The sequence below is a fragment of the Aedes albopictus genome, chromosome 2 (assembly GCF_035046485.1).
Source record: "Aedes albopictus strain Foshan chromosome 2, AalbF5, whole genome shotgun sequence".
Lineage (NCBI taxonomy): Eukaryota > Metazoa > Arthropoda > Insecta > Diptera > Culicidae > Aedes > Aedes albopictus.
The window spans coordinates 491,190,994-491,212,462 of NC_085137.1; the positions used below are offsets into that span (position 1 = coordinate 491,190,994).

Sequence of the window (21,469 nt, forward strand, 5' to 3'; positions counted from 1 at the left end):
AACTCTCCACGAGGTGAATGTAAATTACACTCACCTCGTGGAGAGTCGCTTTCACAGCTCTGTCACGACTTTGGGATTCGTGTGCGACCGCTACTCCATTCGGCAAAATTTTAGACAAAACTACAAGGCAAAAGTCGTCCATACAACGTTTCTTGATTGCATGCTTCTTAGCTTTGAAAATAGCAAGTGAGTGTAACTCTTTCAAAGTGAGTGTTCCCATCCCTGCAAAGGACGCTGAAACCAACGATCTCAGTGCTTCCCCTAACGGTAGAAGTCTTGATCCTGACGTCCACGATGTCTTGCTTATAGAACTTATCTAGACATCACTTGACCTAATCTTCGCACAGCTTTGTTTGATATTGTTATTCATACACTATGGCCAAACTGTAATTATGGGATTATCCCTAACTGTAACACAAACTCCTAAAAGCTCAGCCTTATGAAGAAGGATGTTCGGATCATTCACTTTCCTGCTCACATCCATCTGGAGGAAAATACTCATACATAATATATTACTATGATATATCAAATACTTACATAAACGCATTAAAATCCACTCGTTTTTGTTTTTGCACAATGTTTAGGTTTTAGTATAACCATAGATCTAAAATACAAACTAAACAGAATGAGATCTACCATACTGAGCTTATGGCATATCGTCGCACAATTCTCTAACGAGGAAAAACCATCGAAACAAAAACCTTATAAGTAACAAACACCTACCACGTGTCGCACAACAGCACACACACAATTTGTCCTAGCATTAGGGTGTGCGATCGCGTCGGCTTATTCTACAGCTTCCTATTCTCTAACAAGTCGAAGTAAATCGGATTGCACGCATTTGCTTTCGGGATTCCGCTCTAAGGGTTCGGTTAAGACTTTGGCGGCGGCGACGGCGGCGATGAGGTCGCGGCCGCCGACGAGCCCAACAACGATCAATCTTCTAGGAGGTTTATGGTTTTCGTCTGGAAACGGATGCGGTTGGTGTTTTTTACGGGACCATCGAGTAGCAGGTTGGTGGCCATGCCACCCTCTTTGCCCTCCAGTTTGCTCCAGATGGACTTTAGTTTCTCTTTTGATTTTTCCGATTTTTTGCAAGGTTTTCTAGAAGGAGTGAGATTGGGAATTAGTTCGCCAGCTTTGAAATAAAACGATGAGACGTACTTCTTGTCCACCTTGAGCGGGGCGCAGCCTCGCTTTTGTACATGCAATTGAAGATGTTCCTGCATCCTGAAAATAGAGGTAAATGGAGATTGTAGGTTCGAGAAAAAATCGAAGAGCATTCATAGAAAATTTGATAAGAAAAGTTATTCCCAGTTCCACGCAAACCCTACTTACTTCTTGGGTAAAACCCTCGGTTTGGGGGCGGCGCAGTAGGTATTCGGATCCTCCGGATGGTACCCGTAGTCCTCCCCGCGCAGCCACTTCTCGTACGCGTCCGGTTGAAACCGGCGCACAAAAGTGTCCATCGAAATTTTAACCATATCCGGCCGACAGTTGCACACCGAAGCCCTCTTCCCGTACTCAATCCACCGCTCGGTGGCAAAGTTGGTCGACTCGGCACAGTTAAAGCCGTGATTGAACCCGGCGTGGTAACCGTACGGGAACGTGATCATAATTTCCCCGGGCTCTTGGGTGATTTTGTTGAACGGGATCCCGTTCTGCTTCAGCACTTGGGTGCTGATCAAGGTCATTTTGTGACGCAGGAATGCTTTGCATTCCTGGTGATTCGCCGGGAAGAAACGCTCTGCCAGTCGTTCCAACTTTTTCCCGTGTTCCGGCGGAATTGCGTACCACGTTTTGGGAGCTCCAAAATGCAAAAAGTTGATCGAGTACAGGTCCATATCCTCCGTGTGCCACGCAAAAGTTGTCTTCCACATGCCAAAGTATAAGTAGGCAGTATTCACCCCAGCGATCGATATGTTGTAATCCGTATTGACGTAATCCAGAATCGTCCCCAAGCTGTTGATGTTCCACACTTTGACATCCGGGTCGGTGATGCTTCCGGGGACATCCGCTCCGTAGATCGGGGCCACATACGTGACGTTCTTCCAGAACTTCTTCTCCAAGTCCTCATAGTCAAAGTGCTTTGGTGTGGCGTGCCGTTCCTGGCGGGTTTTGTCGTAAAACTCCTGTACGGTCATCGATCGCTTCTGGATGTTAAGTTGCTGGTAGAGACCCTGCATTCCGGATACCACCTGCGATATAGGCGTCCGAATTGTGACGTTGATGTTCTTCAGATCATAGCCTTGCTTCCGAGGTGTCCATTCAGGGGGAGGAATGACCTGGTGTTTACAAATTAACAGGAAGTTGGTCATTCAACAGAGCAGGTAAAATTTGCATCATCACACTTACCTTGACAAGGCCAGCCTTGTGGGCTCCCTTTGACTCCATGTAGTCGATGTAACCGGAAAAGTCCTGGAACTCTTCCCAGGTCGGTCGGAAGACCATTATCCTGGGGATGGCCATTGTGAGAGACTGATTTTTATTTATCTTTCGAAATTTTCCGGGGCGGAAAAATCTTCTGCTCCTGTTGTAAAGGGTTCGTTCAAATATTACGTAACGCTAAAAGGGGAGGGAGGGGGTCCAGAGATGTGTTATGCTTCATACAAAATTTCAAAATTCCCCATACAAAAATTGTACGTAGGGGAGGGAGGGGGTCTAAAATTGACGAATTTTGCATTACGTAATATTTGAATGAACCCAAATACGCACTGTGGGACACGAGATGGGGTGGGTTTGTTTTGGTTACCTACGTGACAGATTGACAGAAACTTTCTCTTCACGGCCAAAGATTTTTTCTCATTTTCGGACACCCGAGACACTCTAAAATGAAGAGCATTTGTTTGCGGATTTTGGAATTCAAGCACAATTGGGTTGTTTAGTGAATAAAATATTGCTATTTTCTATAGCCTAATCGAAAGAGCTCATTTTTCTGAGTATAACGTAATTTTATTGGATTCCAACACCTTTATTTTGATGGTTGAATCAACAAAACAGTTTTAGTTTTCGTGGATAGAATGACAGTTCAATCGTTAAAGTGACAGTTCGACCCGAACAAAAAATTTTCTCCATACAAACTTTAAATGCATTTTAAAAATAGTTCCCGGACTCCAAAAATTATGAAATTTTGGATTTCGACTAATTTTTGGCCGGAGCATCCGATTATGAAATAATCCGGATACCCCTAAAGAACCCAATTTAAGTGCGGTTCAAGCACAAAAGTGTTTCATTAATGAAGCGTAGTTTTCATGTAAGATGTATATGCCAAGGCTACACTGAACGAAAACCCCATACCGAAATCGACTGATTTGTCCGACCATCCAGTCCAAATTACCAAAATCGTGTTTTCGAATGACGAATCAGTCATACGACAATCATCCTAAACAGCGGGTGACGATCATCTTATTCGCGTATGAGTCGACGCACGCTATGCGAATGGATATTAGTTGCAGAGCGAAGGCCACACAGATGCACCGAATTTATTCATCGATAGGGTAACAAGTTCCTTGATCGTGACACCCAGGACGTTGACAATTTTGCGTCGCATGTTCTATCCTGATGGACATGTCATAATTTTTGAAAAGGGTGCCCGCAAGGGTACCCTGGGCACTATGCACATATATTTTCGAGAAAGATAGCGGTGACATCATTGTTATCAATCGCTAAAAAACAAAGTTGCTCGACCATATGGTCGACATTCTCTTTTCATATCACTGTCATCCGGTTTTAAGATGACATCATTCGGTCGGTGGACCATACAATTTCCGACCGAATGTCGTTAAGGGGCGTGATCGTATCGCCTCTCAGTCGATCTTGGGCGGGGGGTTTCGTTCAGTGTAGATGATTTTTTTTTATTTTTTTGTATTGATGTGTTGCACACCGAAATGTATGGTCACACATTTGAGAGTCATGATTTTTAAGCGTGTCCTCTCTCGGAGAGAAAACGGAGGACCAGAGAGAGAGAGCGAGCGGAGAGAAGAGATTGTTTTTAATCATTACACGTTGAAACCAACATACGCATTACGGTACAATTTATACACTAATATCAGTAAAATTAATTTTACAGACAAACAGATTTAACACTCGTTTTTTTTATCGTACACCGACCGATTCAACTATTTATCATAGATCCGAGGCAAGTTTTTTGAAAATGTCTTCATAATGTCTTCCATGACAAATTGTAGTTCATTCATCCAGTTTGTCTATGCTTTTCAGTAATCTTGGAATGTCCTGAATCTGTATTCCTCTATTTGGGCTGACCATATGTCCCGTATTTAACGGGACAGTACCGTTTTTATGACCTTTTAAGGGTGTCCCGTCTTATTGTGGAAAAAAGCCAAAATGTCCCGTAGTCTATGGAAAACTAGTATTTCAGTTTAAAAAAATGTAAGTATAATTTGTTTAGATATTTTGTCCAAATATTTTTTTTATTATTTTTTACTAAAATATATATTCTTTGATTTGGAAATATTAATATTTCCGTGAGTTATATCTGGCAATAATCTGACTAAAATTAACAATTCAATGTGTTCTTTGTGACTTTATTTGAATGCTTAACATATTTAAAATGTGATTAAATAGTGAAATGTTAAGCGTTGAAATTGCATGATATTAAAGTAAATGTCCTTTTTATTCTCCTGCAGAAGCCTACAATTTTTAAAGTTAATCTGGTCAGCCTATCTATTAATGAACCTTCAATGGTATTGTTCCGAGTGCATCCTTGCCGGAATTTCCCCAAAAAGAAAATTTTATGTACTCCTATGCTGCATATACTCATCTCAGAGAATAATCCTATAGAAATGTCAATTGACGTATTCCCGGAAGGATTATTGGAGGAATCCCTGGAAAAGAAATTCTTGGATGAATGTCTGGAGGAATTCCTGTAGGATTTCCAGGAAAAATCCAGGAGGAATTCAAGGAGAGAATTTCTGAAGGCATCCCTGCAGGATTTTCTGGGGAAACTCCTGGAGGAATTGCTGTAGGAATTTCTGAAGGGACTTCCATGATGAAGGCCTGGAGGAATTTATAAAGGAATTCTTGGAGAAATGCCTGAAGTTCCTGAAGAAAATGCTGTAGCCACAGACAAACAGACGTAACACTTGCGAAATTGTCATCTATAGTATTCAGGATTTCTTCCGTATATTATAAAGTAATAGCACACTTTCTTCCAATTATTTACAGAGCACTTTTATTCCTTGCTTCTCATTCAACAGTTCTAACACTTCTCCCGATCCGAGCCAATCCTCCCATCCTCCCTCTTTCCCACTCTCTTCCTCTTCCTTCCCACACATCTCGGGTGCGTTGCAAAACCCTCACTCTGTCTCATTATCTTATTCTACCGTGCTGCCAGATACTACACCATCGACCACGATTTTAACGATCATTTTAAATTTCCATAGTTATGGCTTTCACAACAAGAGGCGCGCGCATCGTTTTTCTATGCGTTTGACGTTTCACACTAGCGCCTTCTATTGGCGATATTGCACAACGCAGTGATTCGTGCTACTTTTCCACCAGGTGATGGTAGTGTCAACTGGGCGATGGATTATCATGAAAATCGTTCAAGGTGTTACGTCTATTTGTCTGTGCTGTAGGATTATTGAGGGAATACGTGAAAGAATTGCTGCGATAATTGCTACAGGAATTCTAGAAGTGATTCCCGGAGGTGTCCCTGGGGAACCATTGGATATAAAATTCTGGACGAATGCCTCGAAAAATTCCTGGAGGAATTCTTGGAAGAATCCATCGAGGGATCCCTAGAGAAATCCCTTGAGGAATTACTGGAGGAATCCCTAGTGGAACTCCTAGGGGAATTCCCGCAGGAACACGTGTAGATATCTCTGGAGGAATGCCTGGAAGAGTTCCTGTAAGAATCACTAGAGAAAGGCCTGTGTAGGGTCCACTTCCGGAAGCAACTCTCGCAACGGCAAACTCCAGCTCTCCAGTTCAGAAGCTTTCTCCACTCGTTCGGATTCACCAGACTTACCACAGGTTCGCTGTCCGTCGTCCGCCGACGCTCCACTTTATCGCAACTGTCACTCTACACGCTCATTCGTAACTACTCAATTCGCACCATCTACACACTCAATGTAAACATAGAGAGTGCATGCCAGTACAAACCCTACACCCCCATCTTTCTTTAAAAAAATGATATGAACCTGAAATCTAAACAATCTCTCTTTATGTTACACTAAAACTACAGAATCCCTTGAATTCAGCAAATTTAACCCATGCTCTGAAAATGCAATACCAGCCTTATTATCACTCAGCACCCATCATTTACGCTATGAAACTCAATACTTGAAAACAACAATCCACAATGCCTCCGCTGGACTTTGACCTGCCCAGTTGCAACATTCCATAAGCAATCTAACATCAAGGACCTTCCCCACCTGCTATAAGACATTGTGGAAAGCTCATTGATATATCACATCCAGGAAGTCTCGAATACCTTACGATCGAGCCGGGAATCCAACTCAGCTTCTCTGGGTTAGAAATTGCATGCCCTATCCATTAGAACAGTGTTGCTCAAACTGCGGCCCGCGGCTTAGACGCTAAATCTCAATTTAGCCCGAGGTATACTTCAGCCCAAGCTTCACTGCATTGGACTAACTGGAGATCCAACATCTGTCAAACACGAAAACACATCCGCGAAACCAGAAACAATTATCACAATAGATCAGAGAAATGGCCGCAGTGATAAGTTACCCTACAAAAAATATCTTTGAGGGGTTTATTGGCATTTCAGTCTAATTTGGTCAATTAAAAACAACCATATGTTTTCTTAACCCGACGTTTCGGTCCTTATTGGACCTTTTTCAAGGATTCGAAAATTGTGTTGTTTTACCAGAAACAATTATCCACAGACAAACAGACGTAACACTCTGATCATTACTATCGTACTTCGATTTAACGATCTTTTTCAAAATTTGATAGTTGGTCAACTACCCACCTGTGGCGCTTACATCGTTTTTGTTCGAGTTTGACGTTTGCTCACTACCGCCACCTAGTTCATGGTCGGCCAAACATAGTCATTTTAGCATTGGGCGAATATGTTTCCGTGACTATGATTTGAATCGAAAAATGTTCGAAGTGTTACGTCTGTTTGTCTGTGAATTATCCATAACCTTCCCCTCCTTAATTATCAAACCCCGTAACACAAATTATCAGAACAATCCACAAAACAAGACACTGTGTTCAGCAGCTACCATCAACCACCTTGCATCTTTGCATGCCGGCCCACATGCTCCCCAACATCAACGTGATGTGACGTGGCTCAACTATTTTCGAATAACATCCCCTTGGCTTTTCAAACCTTTTCCCTTGGCTTTTCAAACCTTTTACAATTCTATTTCCAACCTTTTATCAATGAACAACAGTCAATAGCTTTGTCAATAGTTTCACATAATGTTCACTTTTCCATGACAAGGAAATAATTTAGACAAGCCACTCTATTCGTCAAAGTTCAATAGAATTCTATAAGCCACACTGCATCAATGCGTCAAGCAAGTGAATGAATGAATATAATTAATGTATATGAGAGAAACTAGACAAAGTAAGACAAAATGCCTAAATTCATACACACTAAGATTCAGATGTTCCAGCTCAGTAATTTTTTCACTGAGTTCAGTATTTTTTCCATCTTTTTACTGAGTTTTCAACAGCAGATTTATTTCGGTACACTCGGTAATCGTATTTACCGTTCACCAGTAACGATATTTACCGTGCTTCAGTAACTTTTGACAGTTTGTGAGCTGAGCTCGGTAACTAATTTACAGAATATCCGCAAAATAAATAACCGAGCGTACCGAGTTAAATCTGCTGTTGAGAACTCAGTAAAAAGATGGGAAAAATACCGAGCTGATCTTAGTGTGTAGGGCAATGCCTGTTTTCACACTCCAAATGTTTTAACTCTTCAACCAGCTGACTTTTTCCATTGGTGCAGAGGTTTCCGGGTCGATGTGAGTTCCCACACTTAACACTTGTGGGCTTCGTGGCCGTGCGGTTAGCGGCGTCAGTCGTCTAGGCGTTTTGTAAGCCTCGGAGTGCGGGTTCGATTCCCGCTCCAGTCGGGGAAAACTTTTCGTCGAACGGTAAATTCCCCATTGGGCCACTGGGTGTTCAGTGTGTTGTCCGTTGTCTCGTGTATGTAATGTTCAGTCTGTGCAGCCTTTGGCTAAAAGACGGTGTAGTGTCTTTTTAAAAACGTACTTTAAAGATTTCTTTACCTCTCAAAAATTTCAGTTTTCATGGCACAACACATCTTGACCATCCACAATAAACCCAAAACCTTGAAGTCACTATTTTCTCTTCTGTCACTTTTTCTGTCTGTGCCTTATACTCATTTGGTTTGATAGGAGCCACGTGTGTCACTCTCCGAACTACACACTGCTTTTCATAATATTGCTGACCCCTTCAGTGAACGGTGTAAGATTTATTAATCATAGATGTCAACTCCTTTCAACACTAGATACTTTATTTTTCAGTCAACTTCTCAAGTGCGCAATTCAATGACGCACAAAGTCCAGCCAATTTTCATCATTCCAATCCCAATCATCCGCGTACAGATTGCTAGCCAATCTTCATCAACCAAGTCAGGCCAAACATGTCTAAAGGTCCTATCTGCAGAAGAGAGGCTCTCTTTGGTTTCTCTCTCTTTCGTTAATATCTCAGCTGTTTATATGAATTATGATTGTCTCCTTGCATAGAAGGATGGTCAAAACAATCGTCTTTTGATTTATACTGCAAAAGTAGTTGAAAAGTGTACCATTACATTGCAATAATTGAAAGAGAAAGTGAACAAAGAGAGCCTCTCAAATGCAGATAGGACCTATTGAAATGTTTGGCCTGAAGTTTCAGCAACCCTTGGTATAATCAACAATCCATTCTTGAATCCAGCATCCGGGTCAGTAAACAAAACATGTCTCGCTTTCCCTTCCACCCCTTGCACAAACCATCAAACATCACACGTTCGCTTGGTGTAATTGTGACAACTGTTGCATCAAATCCATCGAACTACGAAAACCCTGTTCTCCTCTTCCTCCTCTTCCAGAATGAATGGATCAATGAAGCAAACTTTTCTAGTGTTCACCGCATGTAAACAAAAGCCGCCAGCGTATATGGGCATTAACATTGTGACAGCAGTGGAGTCACCGACAAACCGACGTGACACTCTGTTTCCAAGATTGGCAAGAAATTTGAATCTCAAACCGTTTAAAAATCGTAACTCGTTCTGTCATTTTCGTCTTTTGGCAAAAGAAACATTGAAGAAGATGACACAAAACAGCGCAAAACTGTCCAGGTGATCGATGTAAACACGACATACACTCTTATTTCTCTCTCACCAAGAGAAGCTGCAATCAACCATACAATGAAATTTTAAACAAATCTAGATTGAGTTTAAATAAGGGCGAAAGTAACATGAGCGAGTTCTCTTCATCGACTCTCTCTTCTTCAAATTAAAGTTACAAGATGCAAGTATTGTTGCACTTTTTGGTCATAAATCGCTAGATTGCAATGCAATCTAGCGTCTAAGTGTAAAAAAGTTCGATTGAATTTGCATCTTGTTACTTTAATTTGCACAAGAGAGAGTCGATGAAGAGAACTCTCTCATGTTACTTTCGCCCTTATTTAAACTCAATCTAGAAATACCCTTCGATATAAAGCAAAAAAGTCAAGAAATCCCTAATAAAATATCCCAATCATAAAAACTTTCAGCGGATGAAATTGCATTTCAACATTTATGACGAAATGTCTTCTTATTGCGCAATACATTGAATGCAGGTTTTTACTTCGAAATGAGTAAAATAATTTGACAAGTTAATGCTCCTGTACGCACGCACACATCAAGAGGAGACTGTGTAAATCATCGCACAGATGGAGCTAGTGATTAAAAGGAGAACTCATTTGCCAAGAAAAATTGGATAAGTTGTATAAGCTGGCACGTCGGTTTGTCGGTGGTGGAGTTACGTCAAACACACAAGGCTACAGTGGCGCTTTCTGTTCGCTTCATAGCGGCCGTTTTAGTTATTTTAGTGATCCATTAAATACATGTATTACCCATTATAAGTACTTTCAAACCATGGAATACAATGATTCACGCCCGCACGTCTCTTGCAAGAACTATCAGGCGATAATACGCTTTACTTCTAGTGCTCTCATAGTCTCAAGTGCAACTTGGAATCTCTAAGTCAGACCAATCTTCCTAGAGGCAACCTCAAACCATGGAAACACTACACTGCCTGCAAACACAACATGCAAGGCATCACCTCTCCATCATCCAGCCAATCATCACACTGTTCCCAATCAATGGATCCACTAATATACCCTGGTTTTCTTCAAGATGTAATGGAAGCACTTCCCTATTCCCAAGCACCCTACCTGAAGGAAGGAGCTTCTAAAGTAAATTACTTTATTTCCATGCGCCTCCCAGCCTCGGAAATGTTACCATGTTGTGGTTACAGGAACTGCCAAAACCACTACCAACTACTATTGTGTATTCAACGCACCCTTAAGTCATGACAACACAACAGTTCGATGTCACCTGATTGCAGGAATTTACGGATCCTTTTCCAGGCGCCCCCAAGCCATGGAAACACTACCTTGCTCCCAAGCACCCTTGTAGGGACTTTCAAAGTTAATCATTCTCTTTGATCGGCAACCCGCAACGATCAAATGTTTCTTTCGACCGGCAACCCGCCACGGCCTCAATTATAACCGGCACCCGCAACGGTTAAATTCCTTTCGACCGGCACCCGCCACGGTCTCAATTGTCCTTTCAACCGGCACCCGCAACAGTTAAATTTGCTTTGACCGGCACCCGCCACGGTCTCATGTGTTCTTTTAACCGGCACCCGCCACGGTTAAAATTTTCTTCAACCGGCAACCCGCCACGGTTGAAAAAAATTGTTCAGATAAATACCGATTGTACCACGTGCATTCACACTTCTCCACTGAAACATCATACAAGCACGCTCTCTCAATGAGCTGTCCAAAAATTATCCATCAACACCTGCATTTACAAAACACTGTGGCATCAATTACGTGCAAATAATTACACTTCCTCTTTTAACTTCACCTGCCGAATTGTTGCACCGTTTCTCCCATCATCACAACACCAACCAACCTGCCAGCAATCCATCTGAAAACAAACACGTCCAAGGGGCCAAAAAACATTCACCGTATACGAGGCCTTCCATCCCATCCTCGTCGCCAATTGTAGGGTCCACTTCCGGAAGCAACTCTCGCAACGGCAAACTCCAGCTCTCCAGTTCAGAAGCTTTCTCCGCTCGTTCGGATTCACCAGACTTCCCACAGGTTCGCTGTTCGTCGTCCACCGACGCTCCACTTTATCGCAACTGTCACTCTACACGCTCATTCGTAACTACTCAATTCGCACCATCTACACACTCAATGTAAACATAGAGAGTGCATGCCAGTACAAACCCTACAGCCTGGAGAATTCCCGGGACGAATGCCTGGAGGAATCTTTGGAGAAGTTTGAGGGCAAATTCTTGGTGCAATCACTGGAGGAATCTCAAAAGAAATCTGTGGAGGAATCCTTCGAGGATTTCCTGAAAGAATTCCTGGAGCAATCCCTGCAGGAATTCCTGAAGAAATTCATCGGGAAAATCCCTAGAGGATTCCCTAGAGGGATTCCCTACAGGGATTCCCAAAGGGATCTCTGTAGGAATGCCTGGAGAAAATGCCTGTAACAATTCCTGGAGGAATGGCTGGAGCAATTCCTGGAGAAATTATTTTTTTTATTTTTTTTTTCATTTCGTGAATTTTAACATTTTGGTAAATCATCACACTGGATAAATTCCTGAAGACATGCCTGTAAAAATTCCTGGAGGAATCTCTCGAGGAATTCCTGGAAGGTTCTCTGCAGAATTTCCCGGGGGTATCCCCGGTGGATTTTTTGGAGGAATTCCTGGGGGAATCTATGCAGGAATTTTTCGATGAATTCTTGAAGGAAGTATTGAATAAATCGCAGAAGGAATTCTTGGGTGAAGAACTCTAAGGTGAAGGAACTCTAAGAAGAGTTCGTTGAGGAACTTCTGAAGGAAATCCTGAATTAATTTCTGGAGCTTCCCCGGAGGATTTCCTTAGGAATTCAGTATGGCATTCCTGGAGGAATTCCTTAAGGAATTCTTTTAGGAATTCCTGGAGGAGTTCTTGGAGGAATTCTTGGAAGATTCCCTGGATGCAGTCCTAGATGAAATCCTGGAGGAATGCCTGAAGGTATTCCTGAAAGAGTAAAGTAGTTTGAAGAAATTTTTGGAATAATTTCTGGAGGAGTCGTGATGAAATCTTGAAGGGTTGCTTTGAGGAATTCTTCCTGGAACTCCCTTGAGGAATTCCTGGAGGAAGCCCTAAAGGAACCTCTGCAGGAGAGTCTGAGGGAATTCCTGTAGGAATACGTGTAGGAATTCCTGGATAAATTTCTGGAGAAATCTTTGGAGGAATGCTTCAATTAGTTCTGGGTCGTATTTCTGGGGAGCTCGGGTAGGCATCACCGAAGAATGCCCTGGAGGAATCCGTAGAGGAACCCCCAGAGACATTTTCGGAGGAATGCCTGAAGGAATGCTTGAAGAAATTTCTGGAGGAATACCTTCAGAAATTCCCGGAGGATTTTTTTAGTAATTCTTAGAACAATTCCTGAAGAAATCTCTGCAGGAATCCCTGGAAGAAATTCCGGGAAGAATTCCAAGAGGAATTCCTAAAAGAATCCTAGGCGGATATTCCGAAAAACATATCCAGATTGGTGCACTGAAGAAATTCCTTGGAAAAATCCTGAAGGAATCCGAAGAAGAGTTCGTGAAAATAATCCCTGGAGTTGTCCCTAGAAAAATTCCTGAGTGAATCCCTGGAGGACTTTATGAAAAAACTCTAAGAGGGATGCCGGCAACAATCTCATGAGGCATTTCTTAGGAAATTTCAGGAGAGCTTTCTAAACAAATTCCTGAAATCTTTGAAAAAAAAAATCTGAAGGAATCCATGTGTGTAGACTCCCAAAGAATTTTTTGAACCAAACTTTGAAGGAATTTCTGAGAAAATTTTTGAACAATCTCTGGTAAGATTTTTTAAGAAAATTCATGGAAGAATATCAACCAGAAATACTTTGAATAGCTTCAGATGGAATTATTGGAACAATCTCTAGCGGAACTCATGCAGGAATATATGGAGCAATCAATGGAAAAATCACAGACAAACAGACGTAACACTCTGATCATTACTATCGTACTTCGATTTAAAGATCTTTTTCAAAATTTGATAGTTGGTCAACTACCCACCTGTGGCGCTTACATCGTTTTTGTTCGAGTTTGACGTTTGCTCACTACCGCCACCTAGTTCATGGTCGGCCAAACATAGTCATTTTAGCATTGGGCGAATATGTTTCCGTGACTATGATTTGAATCGAAAAATGTTCGAAGTGTTACGTCTGTTTGTCTGTGAAAAAATCTTCAAATGAATACCTGCAGAAATCTAGATAAAAGAAATATACCGGGCAATACCGGGAGAAATTCCTGAAGGAATCCTCGAAAAAAAAGACTGGTACAATTACTGGAGAAACCTCTAAAGATATGCCAGCAGAAATACCCGGAGAAATGTTTGGTAAAATCCTTAGAGAAATTATTGAATTGAATTATTGAAGGAATTTCTTGCGGAATCCATGATGAAATCACGGCTTGAAGCTATGGGAAAATTCTTGGAGGAATTCTTTGATGCATCCTTGCAAATATGTCTGTAAAAAATATGTAGAAATCGTGTAAGGAATTCCTGAAGCGTTTCTGGGAGCAAACTCAGAAACGATCACTATGGGAACCCCGGAAGTCGTCCATGGGGAAGCAATCACAAAAGAGACATTCCTGGAGAAGACCCTTGAGGAATTTCAGAAGGAATTCCTGGAGAAGCTCTTGCAGAAATACCTGCGGGAATTTCTGATGATATCCCTGGAAGAATTCATAAAGAAATCCCATGTTTTTTGCGCTTTTGTTTGAATTCAATGCTAGTGAGAATCCATTCATTTTTAGTTACCACACTCTATAGCAGCATGTGGTTCTAGATAGTCTTTGTCTTGTCTTGCCATGTGGTGAAATTCCATGAAATTATTGAAAGGGTGCTCTTAAAGAAATATGCGATGAAATTTCTTGTGGATTTTGCGGAAAAAAGTTTGACAATTTTGGATAAAAACCTAAATTATTAGAATACTTTATTGTGCTTTATTTATTGAGATAACTTTTCTAGAACTATGAATTATTAATAATATAGAGAGTGCTGGAATTTAAAAAAAACTGCCGGTCGTGGGGGCACGCCAACAAATTCCCCCCTGCTCTGGCAACGACCATGAACACTAGCTCATCTAGTGGAACAATCGCGCAAATTAAATGAAATTTGAATTGATCGTTAAATGCATGTACCAAGCCGTTTTGAAGAGTGTTACGCAAGGATGGGAACACTCACTTGCAAAAGTTACACTCACTTGCAGTTTTCTCAGCTCAGAAGCGTGCTATCAAGAAACGATGTATGGACGACTTTTGCCTTGTGGTTTTGTCTAAAATTTTGCCGAATAGCGTACGGGTCGCACACGCATACCAGAGTCGTGAGGGAGTTGCAAAGGCAACTCTCCACGAGGTGAATGTAAATTACACTCACCTCGTGGAGACATTGGCGTAGCTAGGGGAGGCTCTCTACAACGTGCTTGTATTTATAAAATTTGATTTACTTCTTGCATCGGAAGGTAGATTAAACAATCCTTTGCCGATCTTTACATCACAAATTGTCAAAATGTTGACAGTGACATCGTAATAATTTAAAGAGAACCGGAACAAAAAGAGCCTCTATTTTGCAGATTGGAGCTTTAGATATGTTTGTCGCCTATTGGTCAGAATCAACAGACTCTCTATGGATTTCTCCAGAAATGCCTCTATCTATTTCTACAGTGATTTCTCTAGGTTTTCTTATGGATTCCTACCGGTTTTTCTTTCAATAAACTTCCCTTAGGATTCTCCAGCTCCAGTCCTGATGGAGTTGTACAGAGGGTTCAAAATTTCATTCAATTCGGTTCACTGGTTTCCGAGATATAACAGCTCAAAAAATAGTTGGCTTGAAAATAGTGTTTTACCGAAACGGCTCTAACTTTGCGGAAGATTGATCAATTGAGCCGAAATTTGTACCAATGATGCACATATTATTTATTCTTTATCACTTAACCTAATTTACAGCTCTGTTGTCCACTGGGGCACTACGTGAGCAATTTCAATAGACAGCTGTACTACGCCTTAGATTCTATTCTGCTTTATCAGTTCGATTGCCTTTCTGCTGCTTTCACTTTTTCTACTTTATACCTAGTAGAATGATGAGCATAAGGATGATGATGGATGGCCGTTGTTCCTTTCCAGTCCGATTGGGGGTCCATTATAAGTAGCAGTTCGTCGATGTCCAGGTATCCGGGTCCGTTTGAGCCATGGGGCTCAGAAGAGGGTCAGTGTCAGTTGCTCTCGGAGGAAAAGCAACTGACGAAAATTTGCAAGTGCCGGGGCTGGGAATCAAACCCATGACCATCCGCATATGAAGCGAACGTGTGACCAACTACGCCACGGGCCCCGGCATATGCACATATAATAGGTTGATAAATAGTCAAAATTTGAGATTTTTCGATGCACTCTTTGAAAAATTATAGCATGTTGAACTTTATTGTGAGAGAAAAAAAGGTTGCCTATCCCAAACATTTTGGCCACCCCCTGTATATACTAGAAATTTCTGCAGAGATTGGTCCAGCATTTTCTCCTAGGATTTCTTAGGAAATTCTCGGAATTCTTCTAGGGATTCCTCTAAAAAAATCCATTGGGATTCCTTCAGGAATTTCTTGCGGGATTATTCAAGCCAGTCTTCCTGGGGTACTTCCTGGGAGAATTTCTTTGATTGTTCTACCACGGATTTCTCCAAGCACTCATCCAGGAATTCCTTCAGAGATTTTATCCAAAGATTCCTCCAGAAATTGCTGCATAAACTCCTTTTGGCCTTCCTTCAAGGATGCCTCAAACAAGTTTTCCTGCGGTTCTTCGTGCAATTCCTCCATATTTTTTTTACTAGAATACGTCCAGAAATTTTCTAGTGATTCCTATACGAATTAATCCTAGCATTGTGGCTGAAATTCTTCCGGAAAATCTTCCCGAGATTCCTTTAGAAATTCCTTCTGCGATTCAATCAGGGCCTTCGTTATAAATTCTTTCAAAATACTTTTACCGGTCCTTGCAGGGACTTCTCTAGGTATTCCAAGAATTTTTTCTTTGGATTCTCCCAGGCATTTCCTGTGTAGTTTCCTCCAGCAATTACTCCTAGGATTTATGCTGAGATTTCTACAATGATACATCCCAGAATCCTGCAAATAATACCTCTTGAGAATTTTCCTGTGATTTCTTCAAAAGCTCTCCGGTGATTCCTCCAGGAATTTTTAATCAAGGATTCTCTCATAAGTTTCTCATGCTCTTCCTCCAGGAATTTTACCTGGATTTCTCAAGATATTCCTGCTGTGGTTCTTCCAGCAATTCCTCCTAGGACTCCTCCTGAAATACTTACTGAAATACCTCACGGAATTCTTCTGGGGATTCTTCTAAGAATTTCTCCAGGGATTCCTCCAAAAACTTGCTGGGATTATTCAGGGCAATCTTCATAGGAGCATTGCCTTCAGTGTTTCTTCCTGGAAATCTTAAAGGATTTTTTCCTGGGATTTCTCCAAATATTTATCATTGGATTCCTCCAGGAACCCCTCTTGACTTTCATCCAGGAACTCCTCCTGGGATTCCATAAGCGATTCCTGCTGCCTCTAATGTGTCAGCAATGCCTCCTAGGTCTCCTTCAGAAATTCTTATTGTGATACCTGCAGGAATCCCTCTAGGGATTTCTTCTGGTATTCTTGCTGGGATTCTTCTAGGCAACTTTCCTTGGATGCTTTCAGAAGTGCCTTTGATTCTTCCAGGGATTTTTCTAAGGACTCATCCAGGAGATCCTCTAGAGTTTTTATTCATGGATTGCTCTAGAAATTAATCATGATATTACTCCTGGAACTCCTCTTGGTCTTCTTCACGGAATTCGAGCTGAAGAAATTCCAATATAAATCGCTACATAATTCCCTGAACGAATTTCGGGAATAGTTGGAATTTCCAGAGAAATTCCAGGAGGTATTACTAGAAAAATTTCTAGTGAAATCGTTTAGGGATGTACGGGATAAACTTATAATTAATTAGAAGGCACAGATTATAGCTAATTGACAAATTGAGAGATGGGTGGGATTCGAACCCACGACTCCGTGTTTGCTAGACCACAGTATGGCCATTTCTTTGCAAGTTCTTTCAGCATCACACACGAGACGCGACAGGAGACAAGACATAACACTTATCGTTCTTACAATCATCAAGAAAAGATTAAAATTGCCGGTTTCGGGCGTGATCTAGCCCATCTACAGAACAATGTCCGACTGACTACATTGATTTTCGTACGTTGTTCGTACACGTCCAAAAACGAAGAGTTAATCTCGGGACCCATGCTTTACTTCCCTTCCGAAGGAAGAGCTCACATTGTTTTGTGAGTTTGTTGGGAGTGGGATTCGATCCCAGGTCCACGGCGTGATAGTCAAGTGATCTAACCATCACACCAGGTCCACTCCACAACTTCGAAAGTTCTAATGTAATTTTGATGGAAATTTTTCCAGTTATTTCTTTTGGAATTTGTCGGGAAGTTTTCCGTGAATTTCATAGGATTTTCTTCAAGCAAGCCCAGTTTAGAATTTCTGATTTTTCAATTCAGCAATTTTCGGAAGCAATAGATAGAACTAGTATGAAATCATAAAGAATTGCAAAAGCAATCACGATGAAATTGCCTGAGAAATTTCCAAAACAACTGGAAAAAGTTGCTAAAAAAATTTCAGAAGAAAAGCTATTGAAATTATAAAAAACTAAAGAAATAAAATAAATTAAATTCCAATGAAACTACCACAGAAATTAAAAACATCTCGTTAATACAGATAAAAAAAACTTTCAAAGCAGTTGCAAAGGAATTCATTACCGGTGGAATTCCTAAAGAAAACATCCAGGCTTTTTTTTAATTGGCTAAATGCAATCTCAAAATAAAAATTTTCACAAACATTCACAAAAAAAATTGTGGAAATCCTCAAAGAATTTTCCGTGAGTTCCTGAATAAAATTTTGAAAGAATTCCAAAAGTAATTGCCGTAGTATCACTGTGACAGAATTTTTAAAGAACCACCAAAGATATTTTTTTCCAAATAACGGAAGTAATATCGGAATTGCCGAAAGTATTCCAAAACTATCTGCTGCAGGAATTCCTTAAATAATTACAGAAGAAATCTAGAAGAAATTTTATAAAGAATTTTCATTACAATTATTATAGCGATTTATAAAAGAATTTCCCAATAAATTTTCAAAGTTATTGCCGATAAAATTTTCAAAAGATGCGTGTCAATTTCTAAACATATTACCAAATAAATTCTTAAAGATATTGCCGAAGGGGATCCAAAGATATTTCCGAATAAATTTGCCAAATCCAAAGGAATTTCTGAGAGATTTGCAAAAGAAGTCTAGAGACGAACCAGCCAAGGGCTGAAAGTCTCTTTAATAAAGACAAATCAATCAATCAATCAAAAGAAGTCTTAGTTGAAATAAATTGCAAAACCATTTTCTAAAATACAAATTCCAAGTACCTATTATACGCAATCAAGTTTCCAAACCTCACATCAGTACAACGATTTGGATTAAAAAAAAAACAGTTCTTTAAAATATAGCGCGTTTAAATTTACGTTTTTTTCCGCGACGCAGTATATCATTCTACTAAGAAATTGAGGGTGGATCGGTACTTCCTTTTACAAAAAAAGCAAAATAACCTAGAAGCCACTGAAACTGGCACCCCCTAGGCACCCCCTGGGAAAAAATCCTAGATACGCCAATGCGTGGAGAGTCGCTTTCACAGCTCTGTCACGACTTTGAGACTCGTGTGCGACTCTTACTCTATTCGACAAAGTTTTAGACAAAACCACAAGGCAAAAGTCGTCCATACATCGTTTCTTGATTGCACGCTTCTGAGCTGAGAAAACTGCAAGTGAATGTAACTCTTTGCAAGTGAGTGTTCCCATCCCTGGTGTTACGTCTGTTTGCCTGTGGTAATATATGCGCTTTATAAATGCAATACGTACAGCTTCAACAGCATGATTACTTGGGTAAGTAGGTTAAAAATCAATTTTCGCGCCACCGGTAACTTTGGATTTCAACCAAAAGCATAATAAAACAAAAAATGGAAACGCATGGTGACTTGTAGTTTTATGGAAAGCTCATACTTGTAGTACTTGTAGTTTTATGTATTTGCTCAAAACATCAAAATGCCAAATTCATATAAAGAAAGGGATCCTTCGATCGGAGATGACTGCTTCCATTCCATAGCATTCGAAGTGGTTGTGGGAGAATGCACGCGTGCTCTCGCGCGTGTTGACCGCCGGAGCAAGGGCGTAGCCAGCTTTTCGGTCAGGGGGGGGGCGAGCACCCTTACACTGAAAACCACTTTGCAGTAACAAGGAGTTCAATTACTTCATTATCAAAAAAAATAAAAGTGAAGTATTAAATATGGGTGATTAACAGGAATGGTTCAATGGAAGAATAATATATGATTATAATCCTGAGGAATTCCTCAAGATGTTACTTCAGGAATTTCTTAACAAATGCCATCATGAATTTGAATTTATCCAGCAGTTTCTCCAGAAATTTCTTTAATATTTTTCCAGGTTATTTTAATGTAGATATTCCAGCAGAAATTACCTTCGGAAAACTTGCAGTAATTCCGTTGGGAATACCTTCAGAAATTTATTCAATAATTCCTCCTGAAGTTTTATTACGAATTTCACCAGTAATTTTTAACAAATATCATTCCTAATTCCACCAGAAATCCGCTTGAGAAGCTCCAGAAAATACTTTAAGAATTTCTCCGGGAATTCTTTCAAAAGTTATAATCAAACTAAGATTCCTTTCCTTGAGGAATACCCTAAGAAATTTTTGGAGAAATTTCTTTGAAAAATCCTTTAATGAATTCCTTCGGAATTACCGGAAAAAATTCTTTGAAAATTTCTAAAGGAATTCCTTCTGCAATTCCTGGAGGCATATCTTTGGAAGTTGCTAGAGGAATGCATTCGGAAATTTTTAAAGGAATCAATTAAAAAATAATTTCAGGAATTTATTTCGAAAATCCTTGAGGATTTCCACCAGAAATTCCTTGACAAATTCTTCAGAAATTTCTTAAGGAATTCCTTCATTTCTAAAGCTTCTTGAGAAATTCCATAAGACATTCCTCCGAGAGTTCTTCTACGATTTCCTTTAGAAGATTCTTCGGGAATTCCTTGAGGAATTTCTTTGAAATAGATTTAGAATATTCCTTGAGGAACTCCTTCGGAGTTTTCGAGAGGAATTCTTCCGAAAATTCCTTGAGGAATACCTTCAAAAATTCTTGGAGGAATTCATCCGAAAATTTCTATGAGAATTCCTTCCCAAATTCCTGAAACAATTCTTTCGAAAATATTGAAAAAAATCCACTAAAAGTCTCATGAGATATCCCTTCTGAAATTCCATAAGAAATTTCTTTAAAAATCTTTCAAAACTTCCTTGAAAAATATTTCGGAAATTCCTGAAGAAATGCTTTTTGTGATTTTTTTTATTTCCTAGAGGAACTCATTCGGAAATTCTTTGAAGAATTCCTTTAAAAATTCCTTGATAAGAAAAATTGCTAAAGGAGTTCGTTTGGAAATTTTTTTTTTTCGAAAATTTTTGGAGGTATTTCAAGGGAAATCCATAAGAAATTTCTTTGGAAATTCCGGGAGGGATTTCTTTGGAAATTCGTAGAGGAATTCCTTCGGAAATTCAGGAGAAAATCCTTTGAAAATTCCAGGAGAAAATCCTTTGAAAATTCCTGGAGGAATTCCTACGGAAATTCCTGGACAAACTCCTCCGGTAACTCATGAAGGAATTCTCCGGAAAAATCCTGGAGGAATTCCCTCGGAAATTCTTGGAGGAATTTTTCTCGAGAATTCGTGGAGGATTTCCTTCGGGAATTTCTGGAGGAATTTCTTCGGAAATTCCTGCAGTAATTCCTTCGAAAATACCTGGAGAAATTCCTTCCTGAAATTTCTGGAGGAAGTCCTTCGGAAATTCATGGAGGAATTCCTAAAGAAAATCCTTGAGCGATTCCTTCGCAAAAGTCCTAGAGGAATTCCTTCTGAAATTTATGGAGGAACTCCTTCGAAAATTTGTAAAGGAATTCCTGGAGAAAGTCTTTAGAAAATTCCTGGTGAAATTCCTTCGGACATTCATGAAAGAATTCCTTCGGAAATTCCAGCAGGAAATCCTTCGGAAATTCCAGGTGAAATTCCTGGCATTCTACGGAAATTACTGCAGGAATTCCCTCGG

The 21,469-nt window shown here is 40.3% G+C and overlaps 1 protein-coding gene and 1 long non-coding RNA gene across 3 annotated transcripts; both read right to left on the reverse strand.

Moving 5' to 3' along the window:
- Positions 1–485: 485 nt before the first annotated feature.
- LOC109423314 (probable lysine-specific demethylase 4A) lies at positions 486–2,534 on the reverse strand. Of its 2 annotated transcripts, XR_003896671.2 has the most exons (5): positions 2,356–2,534; positions 1,339–2,285; positions 1,165–1,230; positions 724–1,104; positions 486–616 (listed from the first exon to the last, which is right to left on the reverse strand). XR_003896671.2 is itself a non-coding variant. In XM_019698247.3 (4 exons), the coding sequence occupies exons 1-4, from the start codon at positions 2,467–2,469 to the stop codon at positions 936–938; spliced, it is 1,296 nt and encodes a 431-aa protein (XP_019553792.3). In that variant the 5' UTR covers positions 2,470–2,534; the 3' UTR covers positions 486–935. The 2 variants fall into 2 exon arrangements, 1 of the variants encoding a protein (XP_019553792.3); XM_019698247.3 differs by having other exon boundaries at positions 486–1,104.
- An 8,466-nt stretch (positions 2,535–11,000) lies between these two features.
- LOC134287474 (uncharacterized) lies at positions 11,001–11,449 on the reverse strand. Its single transcript, XR_009997326.1, has 2 exons — positions 11,183–11,449; positions 11,001–11,143 (listed from the first exon to the last, which is right to left on the reverse strand). It is a non-coding gene; the product is annotated as an uncharacterized LOC134287474 (long non-coding RNA).
- Between the last annotated feature and the right edge of the window lie 10,020 nt (positions 11,450–21,469).

Excerpts from the sequence above, each read along its gene's own strand:
- LOC109423314 (XM_019698247.3), bottom strand. The coding sequence starts at position 2,469 with ATGGCCATCCCCAGGATAATGGTCTTCCGACCGACCTGGGAAGAGTTC. Across the intron at positions 1,231-1,338 it reads CCGAGGGTTTTACCCAAGAA|GATGCAGGAACATCTTCAAT; the intron begins GTAAGTAGGGTT and ends CTCTATTTTCAG. Across the intron at positions 1,105-1,164 it reads CCGCTCAAGGTGGACAAGAA|AAAACCTTGCAAAAAATCGG; the intron begins GTACGTCTCATC and ends CACTCCTTCTAG.